Genomic DNA, 21416 nt, shown 5'->3' with positions numbered 1-21416 from the left:
TCCCGGCATAGTTACCGCGTATTCACCGAGCTGAAAACCTTGGGCCTCATCTGGAGCGACAGAGAAGAAGAAGAAGAAGAAGAAGAAGAAGAAGAAGAAGAGAGAGAGAGAGAGAGAGAGAGAGAGAGAGAGAGAGAGAGCAGCTGAAAGCGAGAAAGGAAAAAGAAAAGAAAGAGAGAGAAAGAAGGGGAGGAGGGGGCAGGATATTTGCTCATCTCGCTCCAGTCGAGATGCTGCAGACACACGATAAAGGTTGAGAAAGCAAAGGTGAGTTCACACGATGTGCGTATCGCGCCCAAGGAGTCGCGGAATCCATCGGGAGAACCCGCACGCGCGCGCGACCAGTTGGGCCCTTGGTCCTTGAACTCGTTGCGACCGCTCGTCGCGAAAACGGTACCTTTTTTTATTGGCACGTCCCGCGCGCAGCGCGAGCTTCTGCCAAGATCCTGCTGGTCCCCAAAACTTCGAAGGAAAAGAGAATGAATTTATACGAATTAAGAGACACGCTCTCGCGAGAACGAGAGAGATGAGTGATGAGACGCTTGGCGTATTCATGATTGCTATGTGATGTAGTTTCATTATTGCGAATAAAAAATAGCGATTTATCGTTAATTTATTTCCATTTATGCCGGAGAATGTGCTGGTGCACGGTTGCCCATTCCTCTCGGATCGAAGAGAGCGGCGGAATGTTTTAAGCGCGACGAGTTAATTCGCGTCTCCCGCTGAATTTCTCGGAGAGGGAAGAAAGCGCGCAGCGAGACAGATTATTTCGGAACGGCGCGGCAGGAAACGCGAGCGTAGCTGCATTTCCGCGATTTCTGCTAACGTAATATTTCATAACAGTCCCGCTCGTAAGGCATGCAAATCCCCATTCCCCGAGTTGCCTCCGTAAGCGCTTCAACGTTTTCATATTTCCGACGCGCGAGAGTCGCAAAGGTCCGCGAGGAGAGGCGCGGCGCTGAAATTAACGCTCATTCGTTCATATCCTTCATTTGCGGAATTCGCGTCGCTTAAAAATTCATTATCGCGTCCTTGGTATATCCTCGTTACACACAATTTTTTCAATATCGCGCATCTCCCGTCGACAAAATCTCGCGAGACCGCGCGTCGTAGAGTCGAAAAGTCGAAACGCGAAAGAAAGAAAAAAAAACAATCGTACCAACGTGGAAATTCGAGGGCGCGCGATCTCGGGTGGGGAAACGCTGTTACGCACCTGGCGCTCCCTCCTCCTCGCCCCGGCCGAGCTCCCGGTCTGGGAGCAAGATGGCGGAGTGGTGGGGCCCCGGAGCGAGGCACTTCGCCATTCGCGTCAGTCGTTTTCCGGGCCCAGTCGGCGCGTCGGGCGTTGCGAGTCTCGTTCAGGAACGCGTTCGCGTCGCGGAACAGGAGAAAGGAGGAGAAAAAGAGAGAGAGAGAAAGAGATAGAGGAGGAGGAACGCGTCGCTCCGGAGAGCGCTCTCTCCGTTCCGATTTTTCTTCCTCCTCGTCCGAATACTCCGAATCGCAGTGCGCATTTTCGTGTCTCCTTCCTTTTCGCGCCCCCGCATTCGTCCATCGGGGGAAAAACCCGCGAGGCGAGTTTTTCGAGGGTCGGTCGATCGATCGATCGATCGCTCGCTCGAGGAGAAAAAGTGCGATTCCCGGCTGTCTCTCCCGTGGGAGAAGAGACTCCGACCGGCGACTGGCGCGGCGATTCCCTAACCGAATCGGCGCGTTGCTCCTGTGCGCAGCTTAGGGCCCCCGGCGGCCACGCAGGCAGGCCCGAAACGAAAATCCGAGGGTTAGTTGCTGCACCGACGGCGAACGGCCACGACATCGGGGGTTGGCGACGGCAACGGCGTTTCACCGAGGGACTCGACGTTGCACCACGAGCGGAAGGTATTGTCCGACGAAAGGGAAAGATGAGGTCGCCAGGTGGTTTTTCGAATAAAAGAAAAACCGGCGGTTTTCCGGCGAGAACCGATCGCGCGATCGGTATATCGGTATCAAAACGCACAGGATCCGTATGGGAACGTGGATTTTCGATCAATGAAACAATAACGCTACGATAACCAATGTAAACAAAACGCGCGACGTGGTCGAGAGACAGACCCGTCGTCTCGACGTCTCTCTCGATTGTTATTGGAGTCCGGGGGGGTTGGATTCGGGAAACGTTCGAGATTCCGGCAGGATCGAGATTTTTTGCGCTCACGCGGAGCGCAGTTGACGCAACGAACGCGAGTATCCGTAAATCGGAAATCGAATTCGCCAGGAAACTGATAAAAATTGAAATTTGCTATGCTGTTCGCGTTCATCGAGGCAAGTTGCTCGCCTCGTGTTCATTCGCTCGGTAGCATTCCAGCTGGAGATCCAGCTTTAAGATGGATCCGAGAAAGAAGCCGGAGCGAGCTAATGAAGACGAACGATCGCGAACGAACATGAGCGTCACGTGCACTTTTCCTTTCCGAAAAGATGCGTTCTCGTTTATATTCATCGTTAATATTGATCGTTCATCGTTATATTTATCGTTAACATTGATCGTTATATTCATCAAAACGAATCCGTTTGCGCTCGTTCGTGCTCATTCTGATCTGGACCAAGCCTCGATTACGGAATTTACGGATGCTGCTCCACGACTATACTGTCGGCGGTTGCGCAGCGTCGCTCGATCGCTCCTCGACAGGCAGCCTCAACGAGCGCGGCTCGCCGCAACTCATATAGCCGAGAGAGGAACGCGCGCGTCTTCCTCGGCAGCCGCGTACTTAATCGACCTCAATTGGCAAGGCAGCCGAGACTCCGGGTTGAAACGACCGAACGATCGTTGGAGCCGATCCGATATATATCGGCTCGCGCAAGCCTCAGAATGAGTAATCCCTCTTTCACCGCGCACTCGTGCGCGCACCACACACGATTCCTGTTACCTGCGTAACGAAGTGCACTTACGAGGCACAAACTCTCGCGTTACGTTGTTCCACCGACGCTGACTCGCCGCTTCTAATCGGCGACGATGCTCTCTCGTTTCTCGCTATTCGACATATTCCACGTAATTACGCGCGTTTCGAAGTACACGTCTTTTCACACTTTATGAAATGTACAGCCTCGTATTTATTTTCGACCTTAAAACACATGTCTTACCCAACGATTTATTGGATTAGATTTATTAGATTAGATTCTCTAAATTTATTAGATTCTCTAAATCTCGATATCAGTTTCGATGCATGTCGTTTAACTGCGTGTAATAAAAATTATATTAATGATTATTAAATTATTTATTAAGTTTGCTCGGAGTGATATATTTGTCTCCCTGCGAGGAATTTTAACTTTTCCGCGAGCGTTAACGGTTCGTCGAGGAATGCGGAGTTTCGGAGCAGGTCAAACTCTGATGCATTGTCAAAAGAGTTTCAGGGAAGGTCAACAGAGCCCTTTCCGGAAATCGGCAGGGTCCTCCCTAAATGGCAGGCGTCTTGACTCGAGCTTCGACAGAAACAGGGAGAAGCGACTCGACTCGTTTCTCGAGCGCCGAGCGGTTCGCTTTCTCGTGCCGCGGCTACTGTGTTCCGCTCGAGCGAGAGCGGCTCGTGGCTCGCGCGCGATCAACGTGAAAAAGAAAGATCAACTCACACGCGATCGACAGATCGCCCACGAGTCGCGTGAGAGATACATATAATATAAAATACGAAAATGAAGCGTGACGAATTAAGGAAACGTGGCGTGAAGACACGAAGTGGAAGGCTTACTGAATTTGACGTTAATAACTTTGAAACAGAGAGTAGAGGTGTCCGCAGTATGCGATGAGATAATAAAGATTTCCCGAAATACGTGAGATTCATCTCCCGTCATTGGAAGATTAATCACTCGGAGAAACACCTGCGACGATAAAGTTAAACCGCGATGTTTAACGCAGTAGAATAATAAGCATTCATCACTATCTTTTTGTACGTATTTCACTTCCGCTGGTTTATCTTCCCATGTTTGATGTTTTTATGACACGTCACATTTCCAATCACGAGGAACGGCACGTACGCTTCCTCGTGATGCATTGTTTCGACAGCTCGAGCGAGTAGACGCGATCCTGGCGCGGTAGATAGGACCACTTCCCAGTTTCCCGGGCGTGATAAGACGACGATAAAGAACCGACGGGAGGACCTTGCGCCTTGATACCGGGGATTCTGATGTGTGTGCACACACAACATTATTTGCCGCCTCCGCGTTTCGTGAAAGACGTTAAATTCTCCGTCGCTCCGCCTCGCTACTCTCAACGTTAGAAACGAGCGTGTAAATACCGTAAAGGAGTAGGCGTCTCTCGTAGAGAAAAATAATCCTGCGAGCCTCTCGAGAAGCCTATGTGATTACTTTATTTTTAACACCTGGCACGCGCGGAAAAAATGTATACATATTACACAATAGGAAATAATGGAGTAAAACGATAAAATAAATGAATAAGAATAAAATGTTTGTCGCACATCTTTATGGCATTAAAATTACAATTTTATTTTATTATTTTAGCGAGTGCTGCCGTCTCGGTAGAGTTTTTATTTTGAGTTGTGCCCCGATGATTTGAAATAATACCTTCAATTATCGTACAGCATTATCTATAGTTTGAACGGGAAGGAAAATAAATTGCTACCAATTTTAAGGTTAATCAGTGTTGACCGTGAGAAAACAATGGTCTGCCTCTAATCTCTCGAGTTACACACACTCGAAAGAGTCGAAAGACCGTTTCTGACGTTGATTTCTCGACATCTGCGGTTTAAAGAAAGCCTCCGCGGTCGATTTCTCAACAGCCGTCACTTTCAAGGCCCACGAAAGAACGGACCGTTCCTTCCGAATCGTAAATCAAAATGAATATTGTCTGCAAATCTATTGTGTCCAACAAAAATATTCGACATTAATTAACAGAATTTCCTTACAACTCGTAAAGAAACACAATTATCGGGAATAGGAACAATTTATAACTCGCGAAACTAAGTGTTAAGAATATAATTAGCCTACAAGGAAGACAAAACAATTGGAGAACGTTAAAAGTAAAATTATAATAATTAATTTTTGAGCTTTAGTAAATCTTCAATCTACTATATAAAGTTCAACAATTGTTGCGCTTTGTTTTGCACAATTTCCCGTAATATTACAGAGGTACGTTATAAACGCAGGATGACGGTCTAATTAACTACCATTAACATTTATCTTATTTATCGTTATTACATTCTTTGTCGTCTCTCGCTTCTCACGATCCCGAGACACGTGAGAGGGGCTATTAACCTCCTCCCCGCGCCATCGTCTTCATTCATTTTTCGCATCTTACGCGCGAGTGAATCGATGTGCATGCGTGCCTATCGAGCGTGTCAGTAAAGCGTAGCGCTTGTACTATGCCGAGGCGCTATGAAATATTAACGCGATGATGTTCGCCGACGTGCAGAATGACGTTCGCGTCCGGAGCCGAGCGAAGGCACGAAATACAATGTGCGTATATGAGACGTCACGCGAAACCTCGCGAACCGCACCAATCCTTAGGATCGCAATACATACGTATGACTTCGCGTAAAAATATCACGATTCCGTATGCGTTTGTGTGAGCGATGTGTAATCACACATCTGAAACAATTTACGAAATTTTTTAATATAATAAAGAGAGATTTTCAGAAGTGATCAATTATACGCTTTTTATAAATCTCTTAATTCTGGCACCAGAACGCACGATTAATTTATAACTGTATTAATTTTCCATCTTTTATTTTATGAAGTAGACCAGTTTGAGAGATTTTTGAGAGGCTCAATTAAAGATTTTATGAAAAAGTATTGATTTTATGAAAAAGTATTGATTTTATGAAAAAGTATTGATTCAATTTGTGAGCTAATATATATTAAATTAAACCAATGAGAAGAAATTAAAAAGAATCTTGTTTGAGCTACATTTTTTTTTTTTACATGTCACCGTATAGAAGGTAGAATTGCGATTTATCCCGCGTACTACGTAGCACAGCCGCGAAAAGAACAATTCGGCTGCACAGTAATTAACATAATTCGTCCGGCCTCGTTCTCCATTTATCGTATACAATTATCGCGAACGACCATAATCTCCGTCGCTCGCGTCATCAACACACGCTGCTGCCGCGAGAAGAGCGGGCGCGCGAGAGGAATCCGCCCGAGGTGGAAACGTTTCGCGAAAAACTCGTGGAACGGAGCGCGAAAATAATATTTCGCGGATATATATATCGCGGGCGAGTTCCCCGCCTTTCACCCGACGTTCGTTCGACGAAGCGAATAAAATTACCCCTTCACTCCTCGGCCGCATTCATTGTACGGCGCGTATCGGTTCGATGCGATCGACAGCAGGACGATATCCCGGTATCTCGATTACGATCGGCTTCCTCGCCCATCGCGAGGTGACGGGCTTAAAAATCGCGCCGCGCTGAGGATAAATCGCGTTTTCCCACGTGCGCCCTTTAACACCGCGCCGGTCTATACCCCGGTAGCTCTGAGCGATTTTCTGAGAACTTCCATCTGTGAGAGCGTGATCTTTGCGAGGAACCTGCCTACAAAAGCCAAGGACATGCTTTCATGAGCGAGATGGAAGGCCATGCACTCGCATCCTCCTGAATTTTTGAAGGAAAAGAGAAAATGAGCGAAGAAGCACTGATACGAAAGTAACTCTTTTGGAGTGATTTTTTGTTGAGATTTTATGAAAAATCGCGCAACTCTCCATGATGGAATTATCCCCTAATAAAAATATATATTTTACGAGTTTATAGAATATCAGGGTTTTTTTTTATAAGAATATTTATTATTTAAGTATTTCAAGTCGCTTCGCATTTCTCGAGGCTGACCCATCTCTTACTCTGAAGAAGGCCACTGGAAATTTTATTAGAACGTCCGTCCGCTGTTTCGTCAACGTTGTGTTCGTTCAAGGAGTAGTATAAAGAAACTTGGCAGATAAGACGTCGAAGAGCGTGCCGCGGAGAGCTCGCGTACAAGACACGTAACTGTAAATTCCCTTTCCACTCACGCGATGAAGTTGCCAAGACTCGTCCTTTCGCCGCGAACAAACGAAGGAAAAGCTATTCGCACGCACGTCACGCGTGCCTTTCGTGCACGGTACGAAAAAATCTTTTTTCGCATGCGCGACAAAAATTCGACGGGTCCGCGCGATCTGTCGCGATTTGACAATCGAACGGCTGCACAAAATGTTCGGAACGTTACAAAAGCACTTCTAATTTTGGAGAAATTGATACGAAAATTCGAACGGAATGAAATATTACATCGTTCCTCGATACAAACGATTACTTTTATCTATCGTACTAAATATTATTCTTTTGAAATGATAAATATTAGCTAAAGAACGATGGGGTCTTCCCCCCTCCTCTCATAGAGGGGGGCTACTGGGCCACATACCGGGCTTTCTGCCCGGGAACCCAGTAGGCGAAGATTTTCCCCGCGTCAAAAAAAAAAAAAAAAAAGCTAAAGAACGATAAAAAAATCAGACATTTATTTCTTCGCGATTTTTGGCCCGATAAATTTACCTGTATTTCATTCGGGTTGCAATATTCACGGAAAATTCATCATGTTTCTATCAGTAGGGTATATCGTGGCGAACGTTGATTGATGAAGGCGCGCCCGTGGATTCAATGTACGATTACAGTCATCGCCGCTCGCTTGTTACTCGGCGAATTCCTAATAAAGCATCGACCGAGTGAGCCTCGTGCACAATTACAAGCGTAATACGAAGGAATCGCGCGGACAACGGGCTCCCATTATGTATCCCGCCAGACGATACATTTTATTCGCGTGACTTAAGAGAGTGATCAAAAGTTTCGTTAACTCGAGTTGTTAATGACCCAAGAGAAGCGAGAAACTTTCGCGATGTATTTTCATCCTCGTGACACGAGAATATCTTTCTTCGTTATGAATGCAAATTCGAAGGAAACGATTCTCACGGGATTTAAACACGCGAAATGTCAAGCAAGCTTCGATTCGACGCACCGAGTACGTGCGGACAGCTGATACTAAGAGCGGTATACGCGTGTGTTTCCCCGTGTGACGCGGGGAGACACACAATTACTCGGATGGCGATTATAAAACTCGTATCTTGATCGCGGCGTGTGCAGCATGGCGAATGGCCGTTGATACAATAATTTACGACACGTTGCGCTAATTCGCTCACTGTCGAGGGCGACCGTTTATCCACGGCCAAGCGTGTTATTAATTCATACATGCGATCATAACTATCACTTTACGATATACCGGTCAACGGGATCGGACTGTAATTCAGGCTCTGAGTTAAAGAGTCGTTTTTTTTTTTTTACGTATCGATTTCTTTTCGTTCCACTTACCGCTGTAATTACTTGAAAAACTAATTAAACGACGAGATTGTAAATTAGATATCGCGAAATGTACTTTTGCGAGATACCTTTGTATTTTATATTAATTAATTTATTATTGCGCGCGAGACGTAAAATGGCAAGAAATTATTTATTTACCATGTCAGACGTTATTTTGTAACAAGAATTTTCAAAGAGAATTATTATTGCGTCAACTGGTGCAAAATTACAGTCGCGTCCGGGAAGAAATGTGATTCATGCGGAGGAAAGTCCTTAACAGCCTCGACTGGTTTCCGAGAAGTCTCCCTTGAATCACATTTCTCAACGACGTGTCCGTTACTCAACGAAGACAGCTGAAGCGTCATTTTCCGCGTGTTCATCGCATGATAAAAAAATTTGCACCGTCACAAGTAATAATTTACAAAATCATCACATGACACAAATATATGAATATCAGAAATGTCATAATAATTCATTTTTCATTATGAATACAGGCAATGTAACATCGGCGCAATAATAATACAGTGGAATGTCATTGACGATGCACTCTTGAATCCGCAAAATAATATTAGTACAATGTTAGGTCTCGTATCGCGATATGAGATTCAAATTGATATCGATCAATATTAAATCCGAATTTAATCGCGGCTTTCAATGTTAGTGACGCGTATGCGAGTGAATCGAGTCCACGTTTCGAGTGATCCCCGTATCGGCAAATAAACGGTCGAGTACATAAATCACATCCCGATTACATACGCGCTCGGTGCTGCCTCTCTCTCTCTCTCTGTATTAGCAACTGTTATTAGTTCGCACATGTATGCGTAAATCACGTTACTATGACCGCGATCGTTGTTTCGACCTACAAATCGCTCCAGTTTCTATATCATGCCGGCGCAACCGGCACGCATAAATCACTCTCGTATTACCTGTTAACCATTGAATCGACAGAGCTTCGCTGCGCGTCTCCGTATCTGGTTCCGTAAACCGTAAGACCGTCGGATTTTTACGGTCTCTTTCGATCCTCTCTAAAAGGAATCTTCCGATATTTAACTCATTCATTATACATTCATCTTTCGTCACTAAACTCTCATAAACATGTCGCTTTAGTATCGCAAAGTAAATTTATAATTCTTAAATCTTGTGCCTCGTTAATAACGCGCGTAAAAGACTTGTTCAATATTTCCTAAGTGATTTTTAGCGATACGTGATGTATCGGACATCTCTCGGAAACTGCGGAGATTAACGTTAGAGAACTTCGGGAACGCAAATAAAGAGCGAGTAGTTAAACAAAATTCCAATTTAGCGGCGGTAATAAAGTTTTAAGAGAGTCAACGATCCGCCATTTTCTCATTAGTTGAGATACTTTGAACTCCGGAAATTACATTAATTATACATAGAACACTAATATTATAATATTACAGTATTCATCTGTTCAGAAATAGCTACGAGAGTTTCTTCTTTCCGTCTGCGCTTTTTATACCTGCTCTTTTTTTTTCTCCCATTTCGCACAAACCGCAGGCGATACTACGGACAAAACCGGTGTCCCGGATCCGCGTTGCCGGACAAAGGATCTCCATTTTTCTCGATCGTGTATTAGCAACTCGAATCCGGCGCGTCGGCCGGCGTCGGCGTCGACGGCCGGTGCGGTGGTCTCTCTCGCAGCCGCCGCGCGCGATCGCGCGATCCGAAACCTGTTTTCTGCATCCGTAACCCGATACGGACAATTCGTACGAGATCGAGCCGCGGCGGCACCGGCGATCGTGAGAAGAAAGCCGTCTTCGGAAACCACCAGTCGACCAGTGGATTCGCGAGGCTTCGTTATTCGAGCTTTCGCCCATTCACAAATGACCAATTTAACACCCTTATTCGACAGTGTTCGATTAGCGACGTAATTTGCCGAAATTTCGATGATAAAAAGAGCGCGATCGCCCGAAAGATCCAAGAAGAATGTCAAAATTAACGGTGTAATTTATTATTATTATTATTATTATTATAACGATGATGTGATTGCACGACTGCAGATGATACAATTATTGAGATTCAATAATATTGACGATGTGAAAGGAAGGAAAAGATACATTTGGCATTTTGCATTTTATTCTCCCCGAGTTGAGTAACGTTCGTGGAAATTCGCTTGATTTAGTAACCAAAAACTTCGGTCGTGCATGAACAGAAGCGACGAGCGGCGGCGACGACGACAAAATTCCGCTCCGTGCTCACGACGGGATTTATTGCCGCGATAGAACATAAACCTCTTTTCACTATATACGTATATATGTACCTACGATTGCGCAACGCCGTAAAAATCGTATTCCGACTAGCCAGAGACGTGTAATTGAAATTGGTTTTACGGCTACAACACTTAGAAAGCAACATGTATATACTTCGTGATAAATCAATAAATAATATACGGAATAAATAATAAATGATGCATAAAATAATAGTAAATTAAAGTGTAATGCAAGAAGAATAAACACAATATACATAAATGTACGCTATGCAATAAGAGAGTGAGGTAATGGATAAAACAAAACAAATTGCGTAACAATTACTAATTATTTTTACCGTCATTCGCAATATGGTAGATAAATGTATAATAGCTCGTGTCTCCGCGAAATTGCATAATTCCGGGAAATATTGCCTAATATATCGTTTCTATTAAATGTCGCGCATGGTAGTTGCAAGAATAATGATTAATCAAGGCGGGGGCATGTGTAAAAGGGTATCGGCCTTTCTCGTCGTCGTCGTCGTCGTCGTCATCGTTCACTTCACGTAGTTGTACCCCACTCTATCCGAGAAACCAGCAGCAGCCAACTGGTTTAACTTGGCCGGTTCCCCCTCGCCACGAGAAGCATGACGAAGGCATTCGAAAATTTGTATGCCTCCGAGGAAACATTGTTTCCGTATGAAACATTGTTTCATTTCTTTCACGACTGGTATCGTGTTCGTTGCGGGTTGCGGATGACGCGCCGCGTAAGCTTCGTTGCTTAAAGGAGACATACCAAAAACGTTCGTCATCGAAGGTGATTACGAGACAATTAGGCCGCATTAGTTCTGCGAAATTGTTCTACGACCTACGTTACGGAATATTGCAAGAAAAACATTTGCGCAATTGTGTGCCTTTTCATTTAGATAATATCTATACATATATCCGACAGGTTCTACATAATTACTGTCTCGAAATAGAACCGTGCAACATTTAAAAAAATATATGATTAGACGTGAAGAGTAATTTATTAATGTATGGAAATCTCGCATCTAAAATCAATTCTTGCGAGCAGTGCGCTATACGATCGTAAATCTGCTGACGGTTCAAAATTTCACGCACACCGCGTGTGTACAAAGTTAGCACCTTTTGCGGTCAGAATAACGAAGTCTACATAGTAAAGTTCGCGATCTTGGTATTCGTTCTACGACGCATAGGCGAACATTCTCGCTAACAAAAGATTCCCCACGTAGAGCGACTTCTCGCAGCGGACTGTCAATTAATTAAGTAATAAAATTCCGATCAACCGGGATACGAGCTCATCTAATCACTCTTGAATTTTATGGAGAATATTCTGTCGCTCGAAACACTTTTGTAAAGAGAGACAGGTATTCGAGGCTTGGCAAACTTGTTGAGAGAATTTTTTCGTATACAACATGTTAAAAATGTCTTCATGAAAAAAATCCCGGTAATATCAAGAACTAAAAAAACTGTATGAAATTTTGCAATTATAGCAGAATTATAGCGTTCAGAATTTTTATTGTTATGGAGTGATACCATTTTATATTTTAATTATCTGCGACGTCTTTTATGTTATAATTAATAACCGTATAGTGCCAGACGCATTTATACGCGCATCTATCCTTTGTGCGGTCGTGATATTAATTAATCATTACGTCATGCATTAACGAGAATATACTTCTCGTGACTGCGGAATAACGAGCGTGTTCTTTAGATGCGCGCGTATTAACGCAAGTCGGACAAGGCCCAGCCCTCTATGCTCCTATTATTATCACGCATGAAATATAGTTGCAAAGCCACAACAGCTCGAGATAAAAACGTAAGCTGTTTTCGCGCGTCAATTTCTTTTTAGATACGAAAGAGGATTTTTTTTTCTATAAACCTTGAAACAATAGCAACGATACAATATATCAAATTTTTCTTTCAAATTCGTCTATATTCTATAAGATCAAAAAATGAGGGTTGAAAATCCAGATACGAGAGATAACTTAATCGTTTCGGATTTCTCCACGCATGAAAAACGGGCCTTTGTTATGACTGTACCTCTGCAAAATGCGCGTTTAAGGTGGATGCTTTCCGAGGCATCGAGCACGTGTCGTTCAACAGAAACCAAACCCGACGGTGACGAAAACCGAGAGGGTGGCAACCCGGGCATTCCAGTGTCGCGCATCGGGCTATTGTTTCCCGACGAGACAATCTACGGGTCGAGGTGTGTGGCGCTTAGGACGGGTTCCTCTCGCTCACTCATTCTCTTTGTATATCGATCTCCTCATACACCATCTGCCATTTCCGGTCGCGAGCGCGACGTTATTACCACGGGCATATACCACGGGGCGGTGAAGGGACCCTTTTCGCCGAGGGTTCCGTGGGTTTTCGAAAGGGCGGCACAGGGGGAAAACAGCCGCGAATCGTCATCCCGCGTTACTCGCGTCTGACAATCTCGTCGAATGAAAGCGCGGCGAAGCGCTTCCGCTTTTGTTCGCTAAAAGCGCCGAAGGAACGGGAATAGTCGTATTGCGAATAGGTGAACGACATTTGTACGTATTCAAAGTCAAAAGAGTTTGCCCGTAGAAACGAAAAGTTAACGAAAACTATTTCCTAAAGCTGTCGCCTAAATTCTCATCTTAAAAAGCTTTGAGTTTTTTTTTTTACGAATATTTCAAATAAAAGATTTTGACAAGAGACGTCGCGATCGGTCGATCTAGATTCTATAATCTAGCAACTAAACTTCTGTCGTTAATTACATCGCTTATCGTAATATCGCAGATCGAAATTCAATTAGTTCCTCAAATAGCGCAATTGGGGATCGTCGCCGGAAGGATCGAATAAGATTGATAGTTCGGCTCTTATATACGGAATGCAGTTTGCCATGGAGTACTATTTACTACCGCAGTCTACAGTTGAATTAATTACGAGGTGATCTACTGCACTGGCATGGAACTCTGCACAGCCTCGTCTCTCTTTCCTAAGCAATACTTACGCGATTCAGTCATTATGAATTACTGACTTATACGATAAGAATGCTAATGCCTGCCGGCATCTGATTCAATGAAACGCACTTCTAATCGCGATCGGCCAGCTGCCATTCATTAGGCATAACGGGAACGTAATCCGATTCGTCAATCGAAGACAGCTTTTGCCTCGTTCGTACTCCTCAACTCCTTTTTGCTCTAAATTCATTTCCATAAAACTTAAGAGTCGTATGTGAAAAAAATATGCCGACAAATAGAAAGTCTTTGCGTTCTTTTAGATTAACAATTTTTAAAATAACGTAATCGAATTTTTTTTATTATTTTTCTCATTAGGGAAAACTTCAGCAGTTAATGGCTTTTTAATTATGAATAATAAAGTCGAAAATGAAGCGTCGGGGATCAAAGTAAACAGGAAGAGCATGTCTTTCATTTAATTTTATGTACGCGTCGCCTTAGCAAAATGTTAATTTAAAACTCGATTGCTAAAATAAAAATGAGAAACTTATGAAAGAGAGTGATAAAAGATATTATATAGCATTCCCGAAGTTTTAAGCCAATTTCTCGTTCATTGACGATTCCGTCGATGATGATATAAATGAAGCGCTTCTTTTTTTTTACAGATTAAACGAAAATGGCGGTGTTTGGTTTGGTCTCGGCGGTCGCCGGCTTCGTCAAGGTGCGATATCTGATCGACAAGGCCATTATCGACAACATGATCTTCAGAATGCATTACAGGATCACATCGGCCATTCTCTTCCTCTGCTGCATCATCGTCACTGCCAATAACTTGATAGGTAAGGTACCCTCTTTCAATATCGGCCGCGTTGTCGAAGCTTCTTCGCCGGCACGAGGGAATTCTAAAGAGCCTTGAAAGTCTTCTAGAAACACCATCGAGGAAACTTTCTTGTGCTGCGATTACGTTTGATTTTTATCGACGACACTCGAAAACACGAAGTGGAGATTATTATTATCGACGATTATTATTACCTCAATAGTTTCCTCAAACCTAAAGTGGAGTTACTTAAATAAAAAATGAGAATTTATCGCGCGCAGTACAATAGCAAATATACGATAAATGTGAAGAATTTTAAAATCATATAGAAGTGCAGACGAAAGGCTCGGTGATATTCCGCAACGCGAAGACCGAGTTTAAAAATAGACGTCGCGATGAGAATCGTTTAATCTGTCCGGGTGGGACGTCGCCAGGTTAAAGATCAACAGCGACCACTTGCATCGCAAGCCGAGCGCAGCCGGCCGCCACCTAATCAGACGGTGATTAGGGACTCGAACGGAGGCGTGACGATGACATCGCGTCGCGTCTCACTCGAGAAAGTACGTTTTACGTCGGTGAGGGAGACCGTGGGTCTTCGAACACAAATTCTACACCTTATCGCCCATGTGACGAAGACGATGTTTTAACGTCGCGGCGAACGCGGTTGATCAGAAGCCGCGTTCGCACCTACAACGAACGCACCTAACGATCATAATATACCACTCGGTGTATGCCTTTCTTATTACGGTTGTCTGCGAATCGAGGTCGAGTCGTGCGACGTGATTAATGACGAGTGGATCTCTTTGATTACGCGAGATGAAGCAGTCGGGAGGTAGCAATTATGCTGTAAATGATTACGTGTATGTAACACTGGGAGAGAACGTACTCTCCTGTCTACTCCTCGTTGGCACTGTCGTCGGGATCGAGATGCGAGTACGACAAATGTATTGTATGAATTAAACAATTGTACGGAAATTTATTATACGGCAGTGATAATTCATCGTAATTCCGACCCGCGAAATTAGGCATATTCCAAAGACTCCGCGATCTCGAGATTACACAGGATGATCAAATAAACGGTGTAGCGTTGCGTAACTTAATTGCCCATAAGCGGCACGATGCGAAACATCTGGCACGCATGTGTGCCACACATTACGCGGCACACATGCGACTTGCATTTGCAAAATGAAAAATCTCGGGGAAATCTATCCATCCTATACCAACTATGTTTCCCACCCTCATTTCTCCCCAATGCATCAGTGTATATCAATTTTTCGTTATATAAAACAATAACGATTTTATCTCTTTTTGTAACGTGCTGTAAAAAACTGATATTCTGTAAAAAAAATGGTTTTACGTTTCTTTTACATTTCTAAAAGTAACGTTGAAATTTTTTGTTTACTATATCAAAAATTCATGGTCTTTTCGAATATTTTCTTATTTAGGAGTTCAAAAATATTCGACGCTTCTCATAAATTTCTTTATTAATTTTTTATTACCTAAATCCGTTGCTTTTGTTAATAAATTAATGAATATTATTAATTCAATTGCTTCGACTTTATAAAAAAAACTTGAAGGAACAATAGCGCAGAAAGTATATCTGCGATACGTGAATGTTGCTAATAAAAAAACAAATAATACTATCTAGACTTGTGTGAATAAAACGCAGAGTATTGCGAATTTAATGCTTGGAAGATGCATCAGCATATTATCAAGACGCTAGGTAAGATACTTGATGCTCGGGTTTCGAGTGTGTAGACACTGTGGGTAGACAATTGCGCAGCATCCACGACGCATCCGCGGCGCATCACGTGTCATGTATAAAAAAAATTATCTTTGCGAGCGCGATAATGTCTGCCTCTGATGTTCGCTAATCATGAGGGATTAACGTGCATTACGGCAATCCCGCAGGATAACTCCAGTGTTCAGGAGATAAATGCGCGAGGTAGATGTACGAGAAGCTTCAGAATTACAGAATTATAACTTATTTCATACCTATATAATTATGCGATTTATAAGTCAAAATACAGAACAAAATTCTGTTTATAATTTTATATACCGTATGATACGAAAAACTTCTCAAGAATTATTCAAAAAATATACCTACATATGTATATGTACAAAATATATATATGAAAATATTCACAAAATATACACAAAATACACGGCACATAAAATTATAAACACTCCATCCTGACGCGAATTATAAATCATGTACAGTAGACTTTCGACATTTTAAGATTCGAAAGGTTCGAGCTACTCTGGGTTTCTTCACGTAACTTACGCGTTATATCTCGCATCTAACTGGTAAATATACAGAGAGAGATCATCGATTTCATCGATCGTGATCGTAAAACGGCCGCGGCCTGTAATCGTTTGTCTTTCCTTCGCAGGCGATCCCATCAACTGCCTGTCGGAATTGCCCTCCGGCCATGTGATCAACACGTATTGCTGGATCACGTACACGTTCACGCTGCCGCAGAACAACGCGAAGCCCGTGGGTACCCACGTGGCCCATCCGGGTCTGGGTGGCGATTACGGGGAGAAGAGGTACCACTCGTACTACCAGTGGGTGCCGTTCATGCTGTTCTTCCAGGGCGTGCTCTTCTACTTGCCGCACTGGATGTGGAAGCAGTGGGAGGAGGGTAAGATCAGGATGATATCCGAGGGCATGAGGGGCGCCATGGTCGAGACTAAGCAGGAGCGGCAGTCGAAGACCGAAAGACTGGTCCAGTACCTCATGGAGACCATGCACCTGCATAATAGCTACGCTGCCGGATACTTCTTCTGCGAGATCCTCAATTTTGTCAATACCGTGAGTATACGTTTGGAAAATGCTGTAGTATTTAAACCTCGTTTTTTTTAAACATATTCATGTAATTTCTAATTCCATCGCTGTAGAATGTCTCTAAGTTATCCTAAGATTGTAAAATCACGCAAGACATAAAAATATCACTTTTACAAAGAGAAAGAGTAGAGTCAAGCTCTTCGTATTTAATTGATACGATATCTTCGCTCCAGGTCGGCAACATATTCTTCGTGGACACCTTCCTGGGCGGCGCTTTTCTTACATACGGCACGGATGTGATAAAGTTTAGCAACATGAATCAAGAGCAACGTACCGACCCGATGATCGAGGTGTTCCCGCGCGTGACGAAATGCACCTTCCACAAATTTGGTGCCTCTGGTACAATTCAGAAGTTGGACGCGCTCTGTATTCTCGCGCTCAATATTCTCAACGAGAAAATCTACATTTTCCTGTGGTTCTGGTTCATCATATTGGCGGTCTTTTCCGGCCTGGCGGTGCTGTACAGCATGGCCATAGTGTTGATGCCCAGCACGCGCGAAACGATCCTCAAGAAGCGCTTCAAATTTGGCACACCAACTTCGGTTAACTTGCTCATCCGAAAGACTCAGGTAGGATTTTTTTTAAATTGCTTATAACTTTAAGCTCGCGCAGAGAATGCCCTTTTAAAAGGTGCCGACGGAACATTTGTTCCGAGTAATATAACACAGTAGTAAAATTTATTCATCCTGGACCGTCAAAATATATTTTTAAAAGTTTTGCTTCACCGGATGATTATCATAAACGCGGTAATCCACTTAAGAATTTAATAGAAACTTTCAAATGAAAGTTGAGGAGCTCTGTAGCTGTCGGCACGAAGCAACTTTTGTAAACGAAGTCTCCGCGGATAATGTAATAGGAGACAGAAAAGTGTCTTCTGAAATGAAATTACAATTTTACATTTCAACGCGACGTTTCATTCTGTAATTTAAAAAAGAAAATCGAATTTTGCAGGTCGGCGACTTCCTGATGCTTCACCTGCTGGGCCAGAACATGAATCTCATGATGTTCAACGAGATGCTGGACGAGTTGTGCCGCCGTGTACAATTCGGTAGCGGTAGCGACGCGTCGCCGACGTCGGTGCCGTCGGCGCCCAGTACCCTCGAGATGTCACCGATATATCCGGAGATCGAGAAATATGCCAAGGACACCGAGATCTAAATGCGAGAAGAGGCCTCGGCGACTCGGCCGTCATCGCTTTCCTCCACTGCCCTTCTCCCCCTTTTACTTCTTCGTATTGTGATAATATCGAGGGCGGTTCTCAATGCCGTCGTCTCGGTGCCAATAAAGAGACAGGTTCGTGCCGCGCCGTCGATTACCTTACCGCGAGCGCTTGTAAAACCGTACCGGACGTCGCTCCTCGACGTCTCCCTGCTGCCCATCGGGGCTCATGTTCAATGCGGTCTTATTATCGTGACACTCGTAAAGCGTAAGCCCGAGCCGGCATTAAAAAGCGTTGATCCTTGTCTCCCGTCAACGAGGAGTTTCGCTCATTACTGCGCGCTCGTTAAAACGCGAGACCAGTCCTTGACATTTATGTCCAACGAGACTTTCAATCGGAGATTTCTGAATGGGGAGACCACTACGTGCCTTTGTGAAATGCAACGCTAATCTTTATTTTCTCTGTCTAATCGTATTTTTCATTCAACAAGATCATTATGCGAATCATCTCCGATTGGTGCTTCATTCGAAAGTTTCATTATACTCGCTCGTGTATAAAATAATACATCAATAAATTAGTGCTAGCGCGCGAATCACCTCATCAGCTTTTTCGTTGTAACTTTTGTCATTACGAGATGTTCATTTAACATTGTTTGCTACAATGCAATTCTAATATCTGAGTTTGGATTGGAGAAACAGCATGAAAGCTAACCTTCGTCACCTCCTTCAGCCAACAGTCGTTACGAGATTTTCATGTGCCGTAAAAACAAAGTCGGGGACGTGTAAGATCGCACAAGCCAACGAGGCTTCTTGCCGATTATTTCTACGAGAGATTTCCATTATGTTACTTAGTTTTTCTTTTCCTAGAGATATTTCCGCTTGAGCGGTGCAGTGCGGATCGTAGCGAGAATTACATAACGAGCATTGTGTTTCGACATGTCGAAGACACGTTTGATTGTCTTACACTGACTGCAGCGGCACGAACCGAACGTTAGATTATCAAATATATAAATATAGACGATAACGCGCGATGCTCTCGCATCATAAGACGTACGCACGTGTAACTGTTTACAATCGTTAAGTCGCAACAAGTTTCCAAATGTGATAGAGTCATACATTCCCACTCGCCGTAAGATCGAATCATTTTGATTATTAATCGTCTGTTTCATGTCAACATGTCAATGCCGATTTATTTTGCGGTAACTTGAGGAGAGTAACGGCCACACGTGAGACGTACGAATTGATAACGGTGCTCCTTGACTCCCGTTCAAGTCATAAATGCAACATTCCTTTCACTACTGAGCAGAAGACAAAGCAGGCATCGAAGCGGTATCGTGGATATATACTACTGCATTACTTTTGATACTTGCTTTTGCGATACGTAACAAGTGCTCCGCAGATCGCTTATATTAATTAGGGAGCGCGGCAATAATTTACTCGAAGTGACGTAGAACATTCATTCATTAGCCTATTGTGATGAGAAATATATCGATGTACATCATACATATTTTCTCATCACAATCGCATAGAAATTAAAAAAGACACAGGTGGAACATGCTGCTCAACAACGAATTCTCTAATCCTTTAAACAATTGTACGAATATATTGTATGTATATTAAGTATATATGGACATCCGAAGGTTTTCGTGCAAAAAGCGATTTATTTGACGCTTAATGTCCGAACGAATGCACGCGAAATCTGCAAATCGCAGAATATCGCGCGATTATTAACAACGAAGACGTAAAGATATCGCAAATTATTTTACATCATAGATGCAAAGTAATTACACTGCCTATAGTAGCCTAATGAAGATAAAATAGCATGTCAATATTCTGATAAGCAAAAGGAATAGAAAAGAAGAAACGAACGTTCATGCATTCCATGACTCGTTATTTTTTTCTATTTCTTTACAAGTATTTTCACGCGACTGGCGCTAAGATTGCAGTGTAACGAGAATTGAAGCAAGTAGTATAATTGAAATTCGACTGAAAAAGAAAGAACTATACATACAAGCGATCATGTTGATCGCAATGTGTAGTCAACATTTCGCGTTTAGTGTCTTCTTTTTCTTGCAGATCGCTATAGACGATCTCCGCACATCTTAAGAAGTGAATCAAAACAATGTTTGCGCGAACATAATATTAGTTCCTGAACCGTGAAAATTAATTACGCCGAAAACAAAGGGAAAAAATGATTTAAATTTAAAACACAACATAAAGCAGAAAGAAGATCTGTTAAGACATATAAATAGAGTTTCTTCACATGACCGTATTTCGCGATATATTATATCTTGCGATACATAAAAATTGATCTACGCGTGCGTGCGCGCGCGCGTTTTTAATGATATAATTAAGTACTTCATTAACCTTAATTGGGATTACTTTAACTTGTTCACGAAAGAACGATATCGTCCCCGAATATTATGCTGTCTCCTAAGTAGACTTTACTTTCCGCGATTAATTATCACGTACGCGGTAATCTTCCTTCCTGTTAATAGAAACAATATAAACTTTCCCTCGACGCTCGAATACATTCCCCACGTCCTCTCGTCCGCGAAGATGATGTATAAGCACCACCGACATAATAACATTATGTATAATGACAATAATATAATACGCTACGACCCTTTCCCTTTACGGTATCCGTAACCCGTTAGATTACCGACAATCGCGCTCTGAGTGATATCTTAAGATAGTTTAAGATGAACGAGAGAGAGGGAGAGAAAGAGAGAGCGAGAGAAAGAGAGATCAATTATAGGTGTAATAGGTGTAATAGTTCGTAATAGTTGTTCGTAAAATATGTGCCTTCTATATACACATATATGTATATAGAATACGAGACAAAAGATTATACATTAGCATATTCTTTAGGAGGAGCGAAACGCTTCCCCTGAAACTCGCGTTTTGATGAGAGGAAGACTGCCGACATGTGCAACGTCGTTATAGCGATTATAGCGATTAATATGAAAGAGAATGACAGAGAATAAAAGAAATTCCTGCCAACAGTGTCGTCTATTATTCGCTTTTATCCGGCAATCGCGCGCGCAAGCGAACTTAATTAGCGCATGGTCACGCGAGAGCGAATCTATTCCGAAGTTCTCTTCCTCAGCTGTAGTAAGCTGAAACTATTCGGTGCAATATTGCT

At 43.1% G+C, this 21416-nt stretch overlaps 2 protein-coding genes across 3 annotated transcripts in view; one reads left to right on the top strand and one right to left on the bottom strand.

The window, feature by feature from the left end:
* Positions 1-21416, bottom strand: part of Spg (dedicator of cytokinesis spg) — a 51178-nt gene that overhangs the window by 20175 nt on the left and 9587 nt on the right. The gene's annotated exons all lie outside the window — the stretch shown is intronic.
* Positions 1308-21276, top strand: Inx3 (innexin 3). The gene is made up of 5 exons (XM_071706489.1): positions 1308-1878; positions 14114-14287; positions 16659-17080; positions 17287-17682; positions 18065-21276. Exons 2-5 carry the CDS (start codon positions 14125-14127, stop codon positions 18269-18271), a joined length of 1188 nt encoding a protein of 395 aa, XP_071562590.1. The 5' UTR covers positions 1308-1878; positions 14114-14124; the 3' UTR covers positions 18272-21276.

This window comes from Temnothorax nylanderi, unplaced genomic scaffold (genome assembly GCF_030848795.1).
Source record: "Temnothorax nylanderi isolate EJ_2023f unplaced genomic scaffold, tnyl_v1.0 TNYL_tig0052_pilon, whole genome shotgun sequence".
Taxonomy (NCBI): Eukaryota; Metazoa; Arthropoda; class Insecta; order Hymenoptera; family Formicidae; genus Temnothorax; species Temnothorax nylanderi.
Note: the sequence above shows the minus strand (reverse complement) of the source record. Positions and strands in the feature narration are given on the sequence as shown.

What these genes read in the sequence shown, in the direction of transcription:
- Inx3 (XM_071706489.1), top strand. Translation starts at nt 14,125, where the DNA reads ATGGCGGTGTTTGGTTTGGTCTCGGCGGTCGCCGGCTTCGTCAAGGTG. An exon ending in CACTGCCAATAACTTGATAG is followed by an intron (nt 14,288 to 16,658) that starts GTAAGGTACCCT and finishes TTTCCTTCGCAG; the next exon opens with GCGATCCCATCAACTGCCTG. An exon ending in TGCTCATCCGAAAGACTCAG is followed by an intron (nt 17,683 to 18,064) that starts GTAGGATTTTTT and finishes CGAATTTTGCAG; the next exon opens with GTCGGCGACTTCCTGATGCT.